The sequence below is a fragment of the Psammomys obesus genome, unplaced genomic scaffold (assembly GCF_907164565.1).
Source record: "Psammomys obesus unplaced genomic scaffold, mPsaObe1.curated_primary_1811, whole genome shotgun sequence".
NCBI classification, from domain to species: domain Eukaryota; kingdom Metazoa; phylum Chordata; class Mammalia; order Rodentia; family Muridae; genus Psammomys; species Psammomys obesus.
This window is the reverse complement of record NW_026586173.1, coordinates 13121731-13141541: the sequence shown is the minus strand read 5'-3', so window position 1 is coordinate 13141541 and position 19811 is coordinate 13121731. Positions and strand designations below refer to the sequence as shown.

At 50.5% G+C, this 19811-nt stretch overlaps 1 protein-coding gene across 3 annotated transcripts; it reads right to left on the bottom strand.

The window, feature by feature from the left end:
* Positions 1–1704: 1704 nt before the first annotated feature.
* Acp5 (acid phosphatase 5, tartrate resistant) lies at positions 1705–7315 on the bottom strand. 3 transcript variants are annotated; one of them, XM_055601391.1, is made up of 6 exons: positions 6975–7315; positions 5721–5807; positions 4999–5265; positions 4683–4810; positions 2793–3138; positions 1705–2253 (listed from the first exon to the last, which is right to left on the bottom strand). In XM_055601391.1, the coding sequence occupies exons 3-6, from the start codon at positions 5263–5265 to the stop codon at positions 2011–2013; spliced, it is 984 nt and encodes a 327-aa protein (XP_055457366.1). In that variant the 5' UTR covers positions 5721–5807; positions 6975–7315; the 3' UTR covers positions 1705–2010. The 3 variants fall into 3 exon arrangements, with proteins under 3 accessions (XP_055457366.1, XP_055457367.1, XP_055457365.1); XM_055601392.1 differs by having other exon boundaries at positions 5721–5772; XM_055601390.1 differs by lacking the exon at positions 6975–7315 and adding an exon at positions 6738–6937.
* Positions 7316–19811: the final 12496 nt, after the last annotated feature.

The window sequence follows — 19811 nt, the reverse complement described above, 5'->3', positions numbered from 1 at the left end:
CAGGGGGAAACAGAGCAGTCTCAGTGGCAGGGCACTCACTTAGCGTGTTCCAAAGCCTGGATCCCACCCTCACGCCAAGGGGAAGATGGAACCTGGTGCTCTGTGGTAAATCTCAAGCTTAGTGTACTCAAAGCCTTCAGTTTAAGTCTCCAAAGCCCCTAAAACTTGGAGCCTGTATGGTGGCACACCCTGTTATTCTGGCCCTTGTGAGATGGAAGTAGGACAGTCAGGAATTCAAGCTCATCCTCGGCTACTTAGTGAGCTGAGAGTCAGCCTGGACTTTAATTGGATCCTGGGGCCAGGGCTGGAGAGAGATGGCTCAGTGTTTAAAAGCGCATGCTGCTCTTGCTAAGGACCTGGGTTCCGTTCCTCACATCTACTTGTGATTCCAGTCCCAGGGGACCCAACACCCTCTTCTGGCCTCTGTAGGTGCCTGCAAGTATGCAAGCACACACATACATATAAATAAAAATAAAATTTAACAATAGTAAAAACCGAAAAATTGGACAAGAGATGGAACTCTAGATGTGTGGAGTGTTTGCCTAGCATTCATGATGCCCTGGGCTCTGTCCCCAGCACCACATAAACCGGTGTGGTGTCGAAAGCCTCTAACTACAGCGCTTGGGAATTGGAAGTAGGAAGATCCAGAATTTAAGGTTATTTCTGCTTTATAGCAAGTCTAAGCACATGAACCATATGAGACCTTGTCTCAAACAAACAAACCAGAAAGGTGAGGATGGCTGGGGGGAGGGTTTGCTTTGAAGGAGGGAGGCGTACAGACAGGAACCTGGAGGACTTGCACGTCCTTCTTTCTGATAGAGTAACGGATAGACTGACTCATTCGTCACTCATTTTTTGAGGGAAGGTCTCACCATGTAGCACAGGCTGGCCTGGAACCTGATGTGTAGACCATGGTCCTGTACTCAGAGACAAGCCTATCTGTCTTCAGCCTGCTGGAACTGAAGGTGAGGAGCACCAAGCTAGCTGTTCATTTTCAGCAGGACTTTGCTATGCTGCCAGGCTGGCCCGGAGGTTCTACACCCAAGTGGTCCTCCTGCTTCACTCCTGTGTGTCTGGGACTGCAAGCTCAGCCTTCATATCGTGATGTTTACTTAAAATCACTTCGCAGCCAGGGCATGATGGCAGCTGCCTATAATCGCAGCAGGTGTGTGGCGGGGGAGGGGACACAAACAGGAGGACCTAGGGTGCAAGGCCAGCCTGTGCTACATGAGACCTGATGGCTCAGTGGTTAAGAGCACTGGCTGCTCTTCCAGAGGTCATAAGTTCAATATTCAGCAATCGCATGGTGGCTCACAACCATCTATCATGGAATTTGATTCTCTTTCTGGTGTACATGAAAAAAGGGTACTTGTATACATAAAGTTAATAAATAAAAATCTTTAAAGAAGTGTAGCTCAGTGGCTGGGCAGTGCTGGTGCATTTCTTTTATCCCAGCACTCAGGAGGCAGAAGCAGGTGGATCTTTGTGAGTTTGAGGCCAGCCTGGAGAGAGATGGAAGAGGGGCTGGAGAGATGGCTCAGCAAGTGAGGGCACTTGCCATTATGTGTGGGGACCCGTGTGTGATCCTTGGGAGGAGACAGTGGACTCCCACAAGCTGTCCGTCAACCTCCACATGCCCACCAAGGCTGCCTTCACGGACACGTGCACACACATGCTCTGACACACCCACTTGGGAGACAAGCGCAGCCTCGACGATTCTTTTATTGAGCAGCAGCGACAGTAAGATGCTTGATTTAGAAAGAAAGCCCTACTCCAAAAGAGTTCTAGCCTCAAACCTCAGGCAGGGGTGAGCCCGGCTTGGGAGGGGGCAAGTCGGGGTGCGCACACTTCTTTGGTGTTCGTCAGCCTCTGAGGTTCCCCTTCACACTCTGCCGGAGCACCAGGGGCCAGAGAAAAAGCTGCCTGCGGGCGGGGACCTCCCGGGGCCGGCCCACCCACCGTGCTCGCGGAAGTTCCCTGCCTTAGACCCATCGGAGGACAAGCGGAAGTTCAGAGTCTAGGTCGCCTGGGGAGGCTGGTCTTGAAGAGTGATTTTCCAGAAGCCTCCACATAGGTGATACTCATCTCTTTGGCGCTTATCTCCACGTACGTGAAGCCGCCCAGGGAGTCCTCGGAGCCATAGTGAAAGCGCAGGTAGCCGTTGGGGACCTTGCGTTGGTGTCGCACGGAGGGGTCCATGAAGTTGCCGGCTCCGCTCAGCACATAGCCCACACCATTCTCATCCTGAAGATACTGGGGGCAGAAGACGCAAGCTTGGTCATCCTGGCTAGGGGATGCCCTGGGGCTTCATCTACATCTGCCTCAAGTGTGGGAGGAGGTCCACCCCTCACCCCAGAGCGACCTTGAGCAAGGGGTGGCTAAGCCTCTCTTTGCCTCAGTTTGCCCATCTGCAGGACTGTACGATGCTATGTCACAGGCACAACTGGGAGTTACTTTGGCATTTAGGGAAGCCCCCCTCCCTTTTTTGTTGCAGTGCTGAGGATGGAATGCATGGCTTCCTGCTTGGTAGGCAAAGGCTCTACTTCTGAGCCCCAGCCTCACGCCCTCACTGGGGGGCTCTAGGCAGGGGCTGTGCCCCCAGCTCTTTACCGGAAGCCTGAAGTCCAGTACTCTGCTATTGAGCCATGCCCCTTGGCATCATAACTTGAGGGAGGGTATTGGTGCTTATGGAGCCATCAGAGGCCCTCTGAACAAGGGTCCAGCCATGTGGCACCTTGCGGGATAGAAAGCGCTCCTTGCCAGATTCCCCAGCCTACCCACAGAGCCCTCACCTGCAGGTTGTGGTCGTGTCCACACAGGTAGGCAGTGACCCTGTATGTGGCCAACAGCGGCCGCAGGTTCTTGACCAGGCAGCGGGTGGGCCCGTGCTCGGCAATGGACCAGATCGGGTAGTGGCCGGCCACCAAAACGTAGTCCTCCTTGGCTGCCGCCAGCTGTTTTTTGAGCCAGGACAGCTGAGTGCGGGCCACTCCCAGGTCTCGGGGCATTTTGGGCTGCTGACTGCCAAAGTCATCAGAGTTGCCACACAGCATCACTGTGTCCAGCATGAAGATGGCCACAGTTATGTTCGTCCGAGGAATTTTGAAATGCAAACGGTAGTAAGGGCTTGGGAAGTTCCTGTGGACAGAACAGAAGTTGCCAGTAAATTGTAGTCGGACACACACACCCAGGTTGGTTCTGGCCAGAGGATCTCTTGTTTTCATTTAGTTTTTAATCTTCTTAGGTTTTATTTATTTATTTATTTTTTATGAGCCTGAATGTGTGTCCGTGTACCATGTGCAGGCGGTGCCTGGTGGAGGCTAGAAAAAGATTCCTCGGGACTGGAGTTACAGGTGCTGTGAGCTGCCACGTGGGCACCGGGATATAAATGCAGAGGCAAAGGACCTCTTTTAAAAGCTTTTATTTGTGTGTGCTCACATAGGTTCATGTTTGCGCACGTGCACAGAAGTCGGGATCAGTTTCAGACTTGGCTCCTCAAGGGCCGTTTCCCTTGAGCGTTTTGCTGTCCTTCTCTGTGTGGTGGGGGAGCACATACCCCTGCAGTCAAGGAAGCCGCAGCAGGGGGCTTGGTGTTACCCATCGCTCTCCACCTTGTCCTTTGAGGCAAGGTCTCTCCTTGACCCTGGAGCTCCCCCCCGCCCCCACCCTTTTTTTTTTTTTGTTTGTTTTGTTTTGTTTTTTTCTGGCTAGCCTCGAAACCAGCAAGCCTCACTGATCCTCCCTTCTCCTTTACTACCCCACTTCCTTTTTTTCTGGGTTTTGGTTGTTGTTGTTTGTCTGTTTCCATTGTTTCTTATTGGGAAGTGTGTGGGAGTCGGAGGACAACTTTTTGGTAATCGGTTCTCTTTTCATGCAGCTCCAAGGCAACTGCTTTTTACCCACTGAGCCATTTCACCACTTCCCCACAACCTCGCCTCTAGACCGGGTGTCTCCCTGAGCTGTGGGGCTCACAGATTCAGCTAGGCTTTCCTGGCCGCTGAGCCCCAGGATCTTCCTGCCTCTGCCCCCAGGACTGGGATTACAGAACTGCCACCATGCCCCGCCAGACTCCCCGCTCAGCACACTGAACTCTGATCTTTGTGTTAGCTTGGCAAGTGCTATCCTGGCTGAGCTCCAAAGCCTGCAAAGGCTTCTTTGGCTGGCCACAGGGGCACACATCTGTCATCTCAACACTCTGGAGGCTGAGGCAAGGGAGTCTTAATTTTGGGACCAGCCTAGACTACACAGCAAGATCCCATCTCACAAAACAAACAGCTGAGCGTGGTGGTGCATTTTTTTTAAAATCCTGTCCCTTGGGAGTTTGGAAACAGCAGGATCAGGAGTTGAAGATTGTCGTTGGCTAGAAAGCCAGTTTGAGGCCAGCATGGGATACTCAATACCCTGTTTCAACAAAACAAAACACAGAGGTTCTGAGGGCAGTGTCATGGTTCCGTGAGTAGAGTGTCTGCGCCTGATGAGCTCCCTAAAAGCCGCATGCTAGAAGGGGACAGCTGATTTGCACAAGTTGTCCTCTCGCCCTACAACTACGTGCTGTGCTCCTCCCCCCCCCCCGCCCCCCCCCCCCCCCCCCAAAAAACAATAAAAAGAAAACACTCTCCCAAAAGCCAAAGGGTCCCTTTGTCCCCCAGTGAGTCTCTTCGGGGAAGGAGGGAAGGGCTCACCAGCGCTTGGAGATCTTGGAGTAGGCAATTTGTGCCGAGACGTTGCCAAGGTGGTCATGGTTTCCAGCCAGCACGTACCAGGGAATGTTGCGGAGGGCACGGTCGGAGAACACATCCTCGAAGGTCTCCTGTGGCAGACAGAGAGGGCACCCCCCCCCCTGAGGTCAACAGCCACCCTGCTGCTCCCACCAAATTAGAGGCCAACGAGAGGGGAGCCATGGGGTGTCCAGAGCATCTGTGGGAGCCCGTCTGCTCTCTGCCTTCCCCGGGGTAGAGTGACTGTCCACTGTCACCTCTGACCCTGTCGAGGACATACCTGGAACCTCTTGTCGTTGGCATCGTGCACTCCAGTGAAGTAGAAGTTGTCCCCCAGGGACAGGATAAAGTCGGCACCCATAATCTGCACGGTTCTGGCCATCTCTTTAGCATTGGCCATTTCCCGGGCTGTGTGGAACGGGGCGTTGGGGACCCCTCCCCAGTCACCCACAGCCACAAATCTCAGAGTGGAAGTGTGGGCTGCAGAGTGAGCTAGGAGGGGGAGTGACATGGTCTGCAGGACCAGCAGCACCGTCCATGTATCCATCTGTGAGGGAAGAGACAGAGTCTGGACTCCCCTGGTGAGGTCAGAGAGCGAGCCCCTGAGAACCCGCATTCCCTGGCCCAAGCAAAGAGGAGCCAGCGGAGCCCAGTGTGATGGTACATGCCTACAAACTCAGGCACAGGGAAGTGGAGCAACAGGATCAGAAGTTCAAGGCCAGCCTCAGCTACATGGGAAGTTTGGGAAGTGGAAACAGTTTAAAGCCACTGGGCTACGTAAGACCGGTCTTGGTACACATGTATACACAGGCATACACACACACACACACACACACACACACACACACACACTCTCTCTCTCACTCACGAAGGCCTTCTATAGCTGTCAGTTCCACAGACACACCATCAGCAATAGGCCCTGGCCAAGGAGCTGAGAAGCAAGGGCAGGGTGGCCGCCCAAGCCTCTTCCACCACCTTCCTCCTCTGGGGCTTGGCACTCACCCTGGAGGAAGCACGGCCGGATTTAGTGAAGCCTCAAGAAGCAATTAAACTCCTGGAACAGAACCGCGAACACGGAGTCTTTATTCCCTGGGGCGGAAGTGCATCATTAGGAAAGATGATGCATTTTCTCCGAGGACTGTCCATAAGCCCTCCCCTTGGGTCATGTGAGCCCTGGACTTCCCCAGAACTGGACATGGGGATGAGATGAGGGGCTATCAAAGCTGGGCTGGGCCGTGGGGAGAAGTGTCTCAAAGCTTCCGCAGCCCCGGGGCTGCACGCCAGTCTGATGGTATGCTGGGCATCTGTCCCTCCTGGCCCTTGATTGTACACTCGGCTGAGGCAGCTCTGGGTGGGCCTCACCCTGAACGTCTGTTCACTCACACGCCTGTCCTCCTGTAACTGGCTGTCACTGTTTCTGTGTGCTGCTGAGCCAGGCTGAGTGCGCGCCTGGGCCCTTGCATGGGAGTTCTGGTCCAGAGCAATTTCAGTGGCTTGTCTGACATACACTCCAATTCTTTTTTTCTTTGTCTGTTTGTTTTGAGACACGGCCTCCAGAAGTCCAGGCTGACCCCAAACTTCCTATGTAGTCAAGGATGACCTTGAACTGGAGCCTCTCCCTCCTGGAATCTCTGACACATCCCTGTCTCTGTCTTTGTTTTGTTTTGAGTCCTGCTGCATCGCTAATGTGAACTGTGTCTGCAGTCATCTGAGTGTGGGACTGTCTCCCTGTCCCCCTCGTCCCACAAACAGCAGGGTGACTGCCTTTTCCAGGAAGTTCTGTCCACACTCGTCCCTGGCCTCCCAGCTCCCCCCTTTCAGCCTAAGGAACTCCCAGAAGGGACACACCACGTGGCTGCAGCCTTTTGACCCCGGCTCCCTCAGCAGCTGTCTGCAGGCCCACGATTCGACGTAGGAGCCGGGCACTGTGGTAGGCGTGGCCAGCTTCTCAAGACCTCACCTCCCTCCTGGGCTTCACACAGCACCCACTCTCCCCGAACTCGCTCCTTCAACACTCACCACCAATCCCTCCGGTCCCTGCAAGCGCAGATCCCGGAATCCCTTTCCGCGCTTCCCATAAAGGCTCAGAGAGGGTCAGTGACTCGGCGCAGGCCACCCAGCGCAAGGCTCGCCGTGCACTCCCCCTCGCTCGCACCTCACACCCGGGGCCAACAGGAAGGAAGCGGGTGACCTGAACAGACAGAGACCCCTCCCCCGTGGGAGGCAGAGCTAAGGGCCTGGCCCGGCGGGTCTCACCTTGGCCCTGGGTCCAGGATCCACGCCAAGCCGCGCTTACCCAACTGAGATGGGGATCCGCGCTCGGGGCTGCCCTGGTGGTGGAGAGGCGGCGCCGGCCAGCCTTTGCCTGCAGCTCCCCGCCAGCCTTAGAAAGTCCGAGGTTTCGGAGGGCGGGTGCCTCGGTTTCCCCGCCCCAGTCCTCCCTCAGCCACTACCTGGCGTCTCGCCTCCGGGGTTCAGAGTCCCGGGAGATGAGGGTGTCCCGGGACCTGGCTTCGACTCTTGGGTGCCCACAGCCTCTGGTGGCCGCGCCGGGGAGGTTAAGCCGGGCTCCCTAGTCTGGTGTGATGTCTGTAGTCCATCTTTCAAATGGGTGAGAAGGGCAAGGGTGCGGGGTTCGAGGCGGAGGTCTTGCTTAGCACCAGAGCGGCCCCGGTTCCAGCCCCAGCAGTGGGTTGGGGGCTCGGATTTGACGCCTAAATGTGCCAGATAACGGCCACCTGTAAAACAGGCCTGGACGCTACGGAGGGGAGGAATTTAGGCAGAGAGGGACCCAGAGGGGCGGGGCAGAGCCATCCTCTTCCGCACACTGCAGGTCTTTCCTGTTCTTTCAAACGAGGTCTGCGGGTTTGCGCGAGGACGTGGCTCAGCTGAGGCAGTGCTTGCCAATGCGTAGGAAGCCCTGGAGCCCAAACCTAGGTCAGCATAAACCACGTGCACACCTGTTATCCTAGGCCTCGGAGGACGGAGCGTTAGGAGTTCATGATGGGTCTCAGCTCCGCAGCAAGTTCAAGACCTGAGTCTCTGTTTCATTCACAAATAATGAGGTGCCAGAGGAGAGGGGTCAAATTGTCCTCAGGATTCCAAAGAACAAAGCTGGGCCTGAAGGGTGGCTCAGTTCTTTAATCCCAGCGCTTGAGAGGCAGAAGCAGGCGTGCCTCCGTGAGTTCAAGCTCCACCTGATCTATATAGTATGTTCCAGGATAACCATGGCTACACAGAGAAACCCTGTCTCTAGGAAACAAAAAACAAACCAAAACAACAAAATGATTCCAGAGAATAAAGCCTGGCAATACGTCTTCAAGACAGCTCAAAAGGTAACTGTGCTTTCTGGCAAGCCTTGAGAACCTGAGTGCCTTCCTGAGACCCACAGGGTGGAAGAAAAGAACCAACTCCTAACGGCTGCCCTCTGACCTACACATGTGGGTCGTTGCCCTCCCAGTCAGAAATAAGTAAATAAATGTAATAACTCCAGGTAGAGCATGCCTGTAAACCAAGCACTGCTGGGGCGGGAGGTTCGTGGTGAGTTGGAGACTGCTCTGCTAAATAAGGGAGAACAGAATTCCAGGGGCCAGAAAGATACCCCAGTGGTTATGATTGTATGCAGAGGACCAGGTCTGGTTCCTAGGACTCACAGGAGGCAGCTCATAACTGCCTGTAACTCTGGCTCCAGGTCAGCTGATGCCCTCTGCTGGCCCCTGGAGGCACCTGCATTTACATGCATATAAACTCACACACACACACACACACACACACACACACACACACACTCGCAGCACAGTCACACAAAGACATGGAAGCTGAAGAGGGGCTAGAAAAGGCACTTGCAGTAGAGCCACATCTAAGTGGAAGGAGAGGACCAACCGCACAAAGTCGTCCTCGGGGCTCCACGGTTCTGTTTTGGTTCTGTTGTTGTTTGGTTTTTGTTTTTTTTTTTGAGACAGCGCCTCCCTGTGCACCTCTAGATTTTCCAGAACTGAACTAGTTATGTACCTTGCTGACCTGAACCCACAGAGCTCCGCCTGCCTCTGCTGCCAGTTAGAGGGGTTAGAGGATCGTGCCACTACTCCTGGCCGACCGCCACAGTCTTTCCATAGCATGTGTGTGAGCCCACACATATATCATGTACACACGATAATATTAAAATTAAAATATTTTGAAGTAGAAGGGGTAAACCACACACACACACACACACACACACACACATACACACGAGCGCACGAAAGAAGAAAGGTCTGTTGGAATGAGGCAGGGGTAAGAGGGAAGGGACAAGAGAGGATGACAGGGCTGACTTCGATCAAAAGACTACGTACGTGTAAGAAATGTCAGAATAGAACCCATTATTTTGTATAATTAATGTATAAATAAGATATTAGAGCACATTTATATATTCTGTAAAGATAATAGTATAAAGATATAAATAACATATTTAATAATAACTATTAATAAATTAATTCAAAAACTTAAAGACCATGAGCATAAGAAGCCCCTCCTACACAGTGGAAGCCCTCTCCAGCCTCCCTTCATTTCTGAATGTGGTCTGGGCTCAATGACCTGAAGAAAAAGCATAGAATGTATGAAGAAAACAGTCATTTCCAAGTGGGGAGTTATCTGGCAGGTCACTTCAGGAGCTGATTGAGGGAATTATCTTTCTCATGTCCCAATGGTGTCGTGTGGCTTTGAGCTGACGTCTAAGCACCCCCCCCTGCAGCCCCCCCCCTGCAGCCCACCCCTCTGTGTGCTTCTCCTTGAATGCCACTGCTGCCACAGATGGGAAAAATACCAGGTAAGGCTGGTGAGAGTGTTCAGTGTGTAAAAGCGCTTGTTAGCAAAAATGGTGGAAGGTTAGAACTGGCCTCCTAATTGTGTGTACACACCCTGTACATGTACTGATGAAGTTAAATTAAGCAAAAGGTCATAGGTCAAGCTGGGTGGGGTGGCCACACCTGGGATTCCAGCACTGGGAAGGCAGAAGCCAGAGGACCATGAGCTCCAGGCCCGGGCCAAAAACGTTCAGAGCTTGAGGAGACCAAAAAAGCGGTGTGGACTGAGTGCAGTGGATTCCAGACCACTAAAAAGAGGTGCCTGGAAAGCTGGTAAAAGCCACAGGCATCCTGGAGGTTTGTGGATAGTGACATAAAACCAAGGTTTTGTTTGTTTATTGTGAGGCGGAGTTTGATGGAAATCAGATTGGCCTCCCTGGGTTGAGGATGACCTTGAACTCCCGGTCCTCAGGAGCACTGGGATTACAGGATTACAGGATTACAGGCAGGTGTCACCACACCTTGCTCCCCCCCCCCCCAGCATCATAGAAACTCGATATGTAGACCAGGCTAGCTTCAAATTGACAGAGCTCTTCCTGCCTTCCAAGTGCTGAGATCAAAGGCATGTGCTCCCATGCCCTGCTCGGCTTACTAGATTTGATACACTTTTTACTTGTATTTTTGAGATTAGGATTTGTTATGTTGCTAGTCAAGGCTGCCCCGGAACACCTGGCCTGGCCTTCGAGCCATGCTCCTGCCTCAGCCAGGTAGCTGAGACAACAGATGTGCACCGTTCCCTGGCTCACTACCTATTCATTTTTCTGTGCTTTAATTTGCCCTCAGAGAAAAACAGGGTACCATTTCATAACTGTCTTTTGTTTTTAACTTTAAGGACCTGAGTTGGATTTAAACTCACTAGATAACTGAGGCTGGCCCTGAACTCGCGATCTTCCTGTCTCCACCTCTCTAGTGCCAGGATTGCAGAAGAACAACCATGCTGGCTCCCCACCTAACTTTCCCCTAGAACCTCAGCCCCACAGGCTAGCCTCCTGCTGGAGTTCCTCTCCAGTCCTGTATCTGCTCCCTCCCCTCCTCCTGCCCTTTCTTTTTCCACTGTCCTCCCATCCTGGCTTCTCTGACTCCTCACCTTTTCTAGGGAGTCTAGAGCTCCTCTGACCTCAGAGCCTCAGTGTTCCACTTCCTTGAAGGTTCTTCCTTCTTCCCGTGGGACTCGTGGATTCCTGGATTCTCACTCCCTTGCTTGCCTCCCCAGTGCTGGCTGCGGAACCCAGGGTCTCGTGATCTACCCAGAGCCACACCCGAGTCCCCAGACTTATCATCTTGCTGTAGCTTCTCTCCAGCACACTATCAGTGCCTGACCAGGAACTGTCTATTTATCCCCTTTTTTCCGTCTCCCCACCTGTGGGGCTCTGTCTCAGAATAACTTGTTCTGCCTCGTGGGTTTGGTTTTTTTGTTTGCTTGTTAGCATTTGGGACAGGGTTTCACATAGCCCAGGCTAGCCTGGGACTTCATACAGCTGAGGGTGATCATCTTCTGGTCCTCCTGGTTCCGCCTTCTGAATGTGGGGTTACAGGGACGCACCACAGCACCCCACACTTTCTCTGTGCTAGCTCTGGCTGTGACTACAGCATCTATCAGGAGCCCACGTAAGAGAGAAGCCTTTTGAACACTCCGTTCTCCCCATCTTCCATCAAGCCTAAATGCGCACCCTACTTTGCCCCCCTGACCTCTTCCTCTTGAGTCAGGCAGGAGCAAAACTGAAGTCTGTGTGGGTGTTTAAGGATAGTTCATGGCTGGAGAGATGGCTTAGTAGTTAAGAGCATTGGCTGTTCTTCCAGAAGGCCAGAGTTCATGGTGGCTCACAACTGCCTAAAACTCTACTCTCAGGGACCTGACACCCTCTCCTGACCTTCACAGACATCAGGCGTTCACACGGTACACATCCATACATGCAGACAGACACCCACAAACAAAAATATAAATCTTATAAAGAGAAACAAACAGCCCCCCCCCCCCCAACCAGAGTAGAGTGGCTTACATGGCGGGGACCTGGCTTTGCAACAGTGGCTGTCTCACACCGGGGAGGCCGAGAACCCGGGAGCTGCTCAGTGCACGAGGCTGGATGCCTCAGCAGTTCCAGTCTTGTGGTGAATGCCCGGGGAGCCACTGGCCTGTGCGGGATGGGGGAAGCTGGGTTCCAGTGTCAGCGAGTGTCAGTGAAGGACAGCAGACATGGCAGTGACAGAGCAGCCACAGAGGCATCAAAAGCCAGGAGAGGCGGGCGGGCGGGCAGGCAGGTGGGCAGGCAGGCAGGTGCAGTTGCTTTCCAGTCCTGGGCCTCCTGCAAGTCAGGCACCACCCAGTCAGATTCGAGAAGGCCCTCCCTCCTGTTAACCCTCCCTGAAAACACAGGTTCATACAGAAGGGTCACATCTTGGCCTATCACATTGGCTGTCAATGACCTTGACTGACAAGGAGAGCCATCACACCTTAGCTGGAGTTTACCACTTCCTGACAGCCTGACTGTGTTCCAAGAAGAGTTTTGCTTAATTTTTTTTTTTCAGGTAGGGTCTCATGTTCCCCAGGCTGACCTCAAACTTAACTATGTAGCCTGGCCTTAAAGGCCTGACCTTCCTGCTTACACCGCCCAAGTGCTCGGATGACAGGCATTTGTCAACTCTTATTCAATCTGTCACTCCCACCAACTTCACAGCAGTGAATAGGTTCAGATGTTAACCCGATGGCCGTTTTGGAAAGTAAGGGCCTGCCCAGCTTGGCATAGAAGCAACAGGGTAGTTTTCATTCTAACCAAAGGCTTGAAGAAAACTGTCACTAAAGGTGCATTTTATTTATTCAGTTACCCTCATTTTTTTTTAATATTTATTTATTTATTTACTTACTTATTTATTTATTTTTTTATTATCTATAGCATATTCTGCCTGTACCTCAGAAGAGGGCACCAAGATCTCATTATAGATGGTTGTGAGACACCATGTGGTTGCTGTGAATTGAACTCAGGACCTCTGGAAGAGCAGACAATACTCTTAACCACTGAGCCATCTCTCCAGCCCAGTTATCCTCATTTTATGAGGACAAAGTCTGGCTTGCAGGCCAGGGCTCTCCTGGAACTCAGACTCCCCCAGCCTCTACCCCACTGCTGGACTGTTCAGGTTTTTTGTTGTTGTCTTTGCTTTATTTATTTATTTATTTATCTATTTATTTATTTATTTATTTATTTATTTATATTTTTATTTTTTCATACTGGAGATGGAACTCAGGGCCTCGAACATGCTAAGCAACCAACTCTGCCACTGAGCTGACCTCTTCTTCCCCCTCTTTCCTTACCTCCTTCTTAAAAGGAAATGCAGGGACCAGCGGCTGGAGTTCCTCTAACTGACGCTTTGGTCTGTACACTGCTGCCCCACGTGGCCAACGTCGGAACTGCAACCACATCTGATCATCCAGATTTGTTCTCATGAACGAATAAAACGCTGGGTGCTAGGCGAGAGCTTCCTAGAGGAGAACCAGGCAAGCTCGGTGTGGTGGGGTAAGTTGCCATCCTACCACTGAGTACATAGAGGCAGGGGAGGCAGGAGATCAAGGTTATCCTCTCCTCATTCAAGAGCAGCCTTAGCTACTAGACATACTGTCTCAAAAACAAACAAAACAAAATAAAAACAAAAACAAAAGAGGCCAGGCGTGGTGGTGCATGCCTTTGATCCTTTGATTCCAGTGCTTGGGAGGCAGAGGAGGATCCCTGTGAGTTTGAGGGCAGCTTGGTTTACATAGTGGCAGGCCAGCCCGGAAGGAAGGAAGGAAGGAAGGGAGGGAGGGAGGGAGGGAGGGAAGGAGGCAAGCCAGCAAAATTGCTCAGTGGATAAAAGTGCTTCCTGCCAAATCTGAGACCTTTGTTCCAGGTCTTGTGGTAGAAGAAGAAACCCCTCCACACACACACAGACAAATCAATAAATAGATAAACAAACAAACAAATAAATAAATGTAAATTCAAAAGCAAAAGCCCCGGGAAAGTCCAGACACTGAACATAGATCACCTTCGTCCACACCTCCACAGGAGCACACGGCTTGAGTCACACCCTCGCCTGGTATTGTCTTGACCTCCCTCTGCTGTCCTCCCATGTCTGCCTGTCCCAGTGAACACTCCTCCAGCCTTCACTCCCTGGACCCTCACCCAGTCCCACCTCTTGCCCATCTCTTGCCTGCTCACACACTTTCCTAGGCCCCTCAGTGCTCTGGGCCCAAATTCTTCAGCCTGAACTTGAGGCTGCGAAAGGTCTGTCTCCTTCTGACTTACGGCTACAAACAACTTCAGTCACAGGGGTTGGACCTGCCCTTCCTGAGGGCCCACACGGGGCCAAGACAAATGGCAGGCGGTGGAGAGACAGCTTTGTGGTAACTCATTTATTTTGAGGCAGGATCTTCTGTAGTCCAGGCTGTGTAGCCGAGAGTGACCTTGCTCCTTCTGCTCCACCACAGGTGCTGGGGTGACCGGCGTGTGTGTGTGTGTGTGTGTGTGTGTGTGTGTGTGTGTGTGACGACAATCTGGTTGCTGGGGATAGAACCCAGTGCTACACGCGTGCTAGCTGACTTTGTCAGGATTTCTGTCGGTGGGATGAACCACCATGACCTAAAGCAGCTTGGGGGAGGGGAGGGTCCATTTCGTGTTACACTCCAGGCAACCGTCTATGATGAGGGTTAAAGGCGTGCACCGTCGCGTCCACACGTTCTTCCACCCAGTTTTCTGACTTCATTTCTCTCAGCTGCTGCCCAGTGAGGCCCTGGGATCCCTGCTGCCTCCACCTCCCCGGTGAGGCACTTCAGTAGCGCAACCCCACCCTGGCCGGTTTTTATTACTGTTATTTTAATCTTTTATTTGAAATCATGCATCTAGGTGTGTGCGTGTGTCTATGCACAGCTGAGTCCATAAGAAGTCATCCGATCCTCTGCAGCTGGGGTTACAGCAATGGCTGGGGTTACAGCAATGTGAGCCACCAGCATGGGTGGGTCCCCTGCAAGAGCCTCTTAACTCCAGGAGGCAGAGGCAGGTCAATCTCTGTGAGTTTGAAGCCAGGTGGTCTACCAAGTGAGTTCAGGACAGCCAAGGCTACACAGAGAAACCCTGTCTCCAAAAACAAAACAAAACAGTCTTCTGAGGATCCAAGTTTGGTTCCTCAACATCCACATGGCAGCTCACAGCTGCCTGTAGCTCCAGCTCTGGGGTCCGACCTGCTTCTGACCCTCATGGGTGCTGTGTGTATACAGAACACATCAAACTCACAGAAGCGAGTGCACACACACACTTAAAAACAAACCCTTAAGTACTATTTTGAATGTTTACTTTATTTATTTGTGTACTCACACATCACATGTGTGTGGAGCTTGGAGGACAATTTCTGGGAGCCAGTGTAGGTCCTAGGGATGGAACTCTGGTTGCCAAAAATTGGTGGCAAAAAACCTTGCCTTTATGGGCTGAAGCATCTCACTGTTCCCTCCTGAGCTCTGGGATCCAACTCAAGTCTGTGCATAGTAAGCCTTTGCTGACTGAGGCATCTCCCATCTCTTCCAGAAAAACGTATCTGTGCCTCCTTCCATGGAATCGGTTGTTACCTGTAATCTGTTATTATATGACATTGGTTATAGGGCAAACATGTCTTGTTGGGGAGAAAGTCCAGGGCATCTGTAGGAGGCTCTTCCTTTCCCTCCCTCGATTCCTGTAGTTTTCCATGTCTCTTCATATGCATGTGAATTTGATGTACTTTTCTAGAATAAACACTTTTGGGGCATGTGTGTACATGTTCTCATGTAGCTCAGGCTGGCCTCCAACTCCCTGTGTAATCAAGGATGACCTGAACGCTTAGTCTTCCTGTCTCCACATCCCTTATCCTGGGATTACAGGTTTGTGTGACCAGACTTGGTAAGAAGTTATTCACTGAAAATAAAAACTGGGGCTGGAGAGATGGCACAGTGGTTTCTCTTTCAGAGGACCCAGGTTCAATTTCAGCATCTACTTGGCAGCTCACAACCATCTGTCACTCCAGTTTGAGGGGATCGGACACCCTACTCTGACCTCCCTGGGCATCAGGCACGTATGTGGCCCATAGACATGCATGTACACAAAACACACATCCATATACATAAAAAAATAATTAAAAAATGAAAGGTAAACCGTAAGGTAAAAACAATTAGAAAAGCCAGGCAAACTTCAGTTACATGAGGGAAAGCAGCTGAACTCTATCAACTTCAGGTGAAGCCACCGTTATTGCGTATGTATCAATGTTATCAAGGCCACAGCATGGAAGCTCACACCTGTCACCTCAGCTCCGGGGAAGCTGAAACAGAAAGACCGCGGTAGGTTCAAAACCGATCTGGGCTACAGGGCAAGATTGTCCTAAAACAACAGAGGCAACCAAAGAAAAGTCTTCTAGAAGACGGCTTTGAGCCCTTTGCCTGGAGGAGGAAGGGAGCTAGCGCCCCCTTGTAGGAAGCGCCGTTTCCAGCCCAGTGGGTTTGGACTGTACAGAAAAGGTAGCAAATACAGCTCCGCCCTGGATGATGGCTAGTGCAGAGTCTGGGTGTCCTAAACCAGTGACGGGGTGACCCACGGGCATGCGGCCCTACCCAGGACATCACAGTCCATTCTGGAGGACAATTTCACATTAATAATTTATTTAACTTGTGGCAGGGGTTGGGGGGTTGGGGAGCTAGAGAGATGCCTCAGCCATTAACAGCACTTCCTGCTTTTGCAGAGGACCTGAGTTCGGTTTCCAAGACCCAAATGGTGGCTCACAACTGCCTGTAACGACAGTTCCAGGGGATCCGACCTCTGGGTGCTCCTGCACGCATATGTACTGCACATACACTCAGGAACACAAATATAAAATAAGATAAATACGTACATCTTTAAAAATATTGAAAATGTCCTTGATTTGTAAAAGCTTGGAGTTTTTCCTGAGTGACGATGTAACATAATGCAATACTAAACCCCTATCAGAGTTAGCATTAGTTGTCGATGGTCCTGGGAAGAGGAATTGCCTCCATCAGATTGGCCTGTGCTTGCATTTGTGGATAATTTTCGTGATTGCTAACTGATCTAGGAGGGCTCAGTCCACCGTGGGTGGAACCATCCCTAGGCAGTAGGTTTGGACTGTACAAAAAAAGGTAACTGAGCAAAACAGAGGAAGCAAGCCAATAAGCAGCATTCCTCCCTGGCCTCTGCTTCAATCCTTACCTCTGGGTTCCTGTCTTGAGCAACTGTTCTGGTTTCTCTTGATAAGGGGATGTAACTTGTAACCACATAAACCCTCTCCTCCCCCAAGCTGGTCTCGGTCAGTGCTTATCACGGCGACAGAGAAGCAAACTGGCCCAGTCCCTCCAGGGAGGCTCATACCAAGTGTCCTGTCAGTGACATCATTATCCATTGGTCATAGATACACCACATGGAAAGGGATTTAAGTGTTAAATCATAGATGGATATAAAAAGCATTGAAAATTAACAAGGCAGCCCAACAGGAGGAAAAGAGTCTCAAGAGCAGAAAAAAAAGAGTCAGAGAAGCACCTGCTCTCACTGTCAGGAGTCCCCAAACCTACCAAGCTAACAGCTAGCACATTCACGGAGGACCCGTGCAGATCCAAGCGGGTCCAGTGCTTACCAGTTCAGTCTCTGTGAGCCCACATGAGACCAGCCCTGCTTAGCTGACTGAGTCAGCCATGGTGTCCTCCATCTCCTCTCACTCCTGCAGTCTTTCCTCCCCCTCTTCCACAGTGTTTTCCTCTCTCCGAGGGGAGGAACCCGCTGGAAACCTCCCGTGTAGACTCCATCTCATAACATTTGGCTGTGGGTCTCTGCGCCTGCTCCCATCTGCTGCAGGAGGAGGCCTCTGTGATGGCGACTGGACAAGGCACTGGCCTGTGAGTGTAGCAGAATATCATTAGAAATATTTCATTGATTTTTTTTTCTTTTGTAAAGACTGGTTGCATTTGGTTCTATCCTAGGTATCTAGGCTGTCCAGCCTCGGGTTTTTTGGTCATCGAGCAGTGTCTGGGATGAGCTCCTTTTGTGGAGTGGGCCTCAAGTTCAATCACATATTGGTTGGGCACTCTACAAGTTCTGTGCCTTCATTTTTCCAGCACATCTTGCCGGCAGGGCAGATTGTAGGTGGAGGATTGTGTGGCTGGGTTGGTGTCCAGGTTTCTCTTTCTGCAGCCTGCAGAGTGCCTTCTCGAGACACAGAGGTTAGAACCAGGGGTGAAGGCTCCAAGCCTGCACCAGTTCAACTGCTCTATGTTCCGGCTTGCTTTGTTTTTCAAGACAGGGTTTCTCTGTGTAGCCTTGGCTGTCTGGGACTCGCTTTGTAGACCAGGTTGGCCTTGAACTCACATCGATCTGCCTGCCTCTGCCTCCCTGAGCGCTGGGATTAAAGATGTGTGCCATTTTCTTTGATTAATTTTGGTTTGAAATCTATTTTGTTAGATATTAGAATGGCCACACCAGCTTGCTTCTTAGGTCCATTTGGAAAATATTTTTTCCATCCCTTTACTCTGATGTAATGTCTGTCTTTGATGTTGATATATTTTCTTATCTGCACCAGAAGGGTAAATCCTATTTTCTCATCCATTCTGTTAGTCTGTGTATTTGTATTGGGGAATTGAGGCCATTAGTATTGAGAAATATTAATGACCAATGATAGTTAATGCCTGTTATTTTGATGATATAGATATTGGTGGCGTGTATATGTGTTTCCTTTCTTTTTGTTTTGCTGATGTGAGATCATTTATTTCCTGTGTTTTCACCAGTGTGAAACCTCTTTGGTTTGGGGTTTTCCTTCTGGTACCTTTTGTAGGACTGGATTTGCAGATAGATATTGTTTAAATTTGGCTTTATCATGGAATATCTTGTTTTCTCTGTCTATGGTGACTGAAAATCTTGCTGGGTATATTAGTCTGGAATGGCATTTATGGTCTCTTAGAGATTACAGCACATCTGTACAGGTCCTTCTGGCTTTTAGAGTCTCCTGTGAGCAGTCAGATGTAATTCTAACAGGTCTGCCTTTGTGTGTTACTTGTTCTATTTCCCTTGAAGCTTTTTATATTCTTTCTTTATTCTGTATATTTAGTGTTTTGGTTATTATGTGTCATGGAGAATTTCTTTTGTGGTCTCATCTATTTGGTGTTCTGTCAGCTTCTTGTGCCTTTAGAGATAGGCATTTCCTTCTTTAGGTTAGGAAATTTTCTTCTGTGATTTTGTTAAAAATATTTTCTAAGAGCTGCACGCAGTGGTGCAAGCCTGTAATCCCAGCACTCGGGGAGGCAGAGGCAGGTGGATCTGTGTGAGTTTGAGGCCAGCCTGGGCTACAAAGTGAGTCCAGAAGAGCCAAGGCTACACGGAGAAACTCTGTCTTGAAAAACCAAAAGAAAAAAGAAAAAAGAAAAAAAAAATTTCTGGGCCTTTCAGCTGGAAGTCTTCTTCTTTTATTCCTGTTATTCTTAGGTTTGGTCTTTTCATAGTGCCCCAGATTTCCTGGATGTTTTGTGTCAGAAATTTTTTAGATTTAACATTTTCTTTGACCGATGTATCCATTTCTTCTATCACATCTTCTGTGTCTGAGATTCTCTCTTCCATCTCTTGTATTCTGTTGGTGATGTTTGTATCTGTTATTTCTTTTCACTTGCCTAGATTTTTCATTTCCAGGATTCCTTCAGGTTCCGTGTGTGTTGGTTCTATTTCCATTTTCAAGTTTTGAACAGTTTTGTTTCCTTCAATTGTTTATTTTTCTTTGACTTTCTTTTAGATATTTATTCATTTCTTCCATTTTTGTCTTTACCTCAATTTCTTTATAAGAGTATTTCCTCTTTAAGGATCTCTATCATCTTAATAAAGTTAGTTTTCCGGTCTTTCCCCTGTGTTTCAGCTTTGTTGGAATGTCCAGGGGTTGCTGTCATAGGCTAGCTGGGATCTGGGGTGCCATATTGCCCTGGCTATTGTGTTTTTACACTGGTGTTTAGACATCTGAGTTTGGGGCAGTTATAGGTGTAGGTGCTGATTTCTGAGTTTATATTTGTTGGATGGGCCTTTTGTTCCTTGGTTACTGTTTCCTTTCTGGCTGGTGTGGCCTGTGGTTGAGCAGGGGGTCTCTGCCCAATTTGGGGGCTAGGACATGGCAATGAGGGGGTGGGAACAGGATGGGGCAGGAGAGAGAGGTAGTCAGGGAGGTAGGCCTGCCTGGACTTCTGGTGGCATGGCCTCCGGCTGAGCAGGTGTCTATGCCTGGAGGT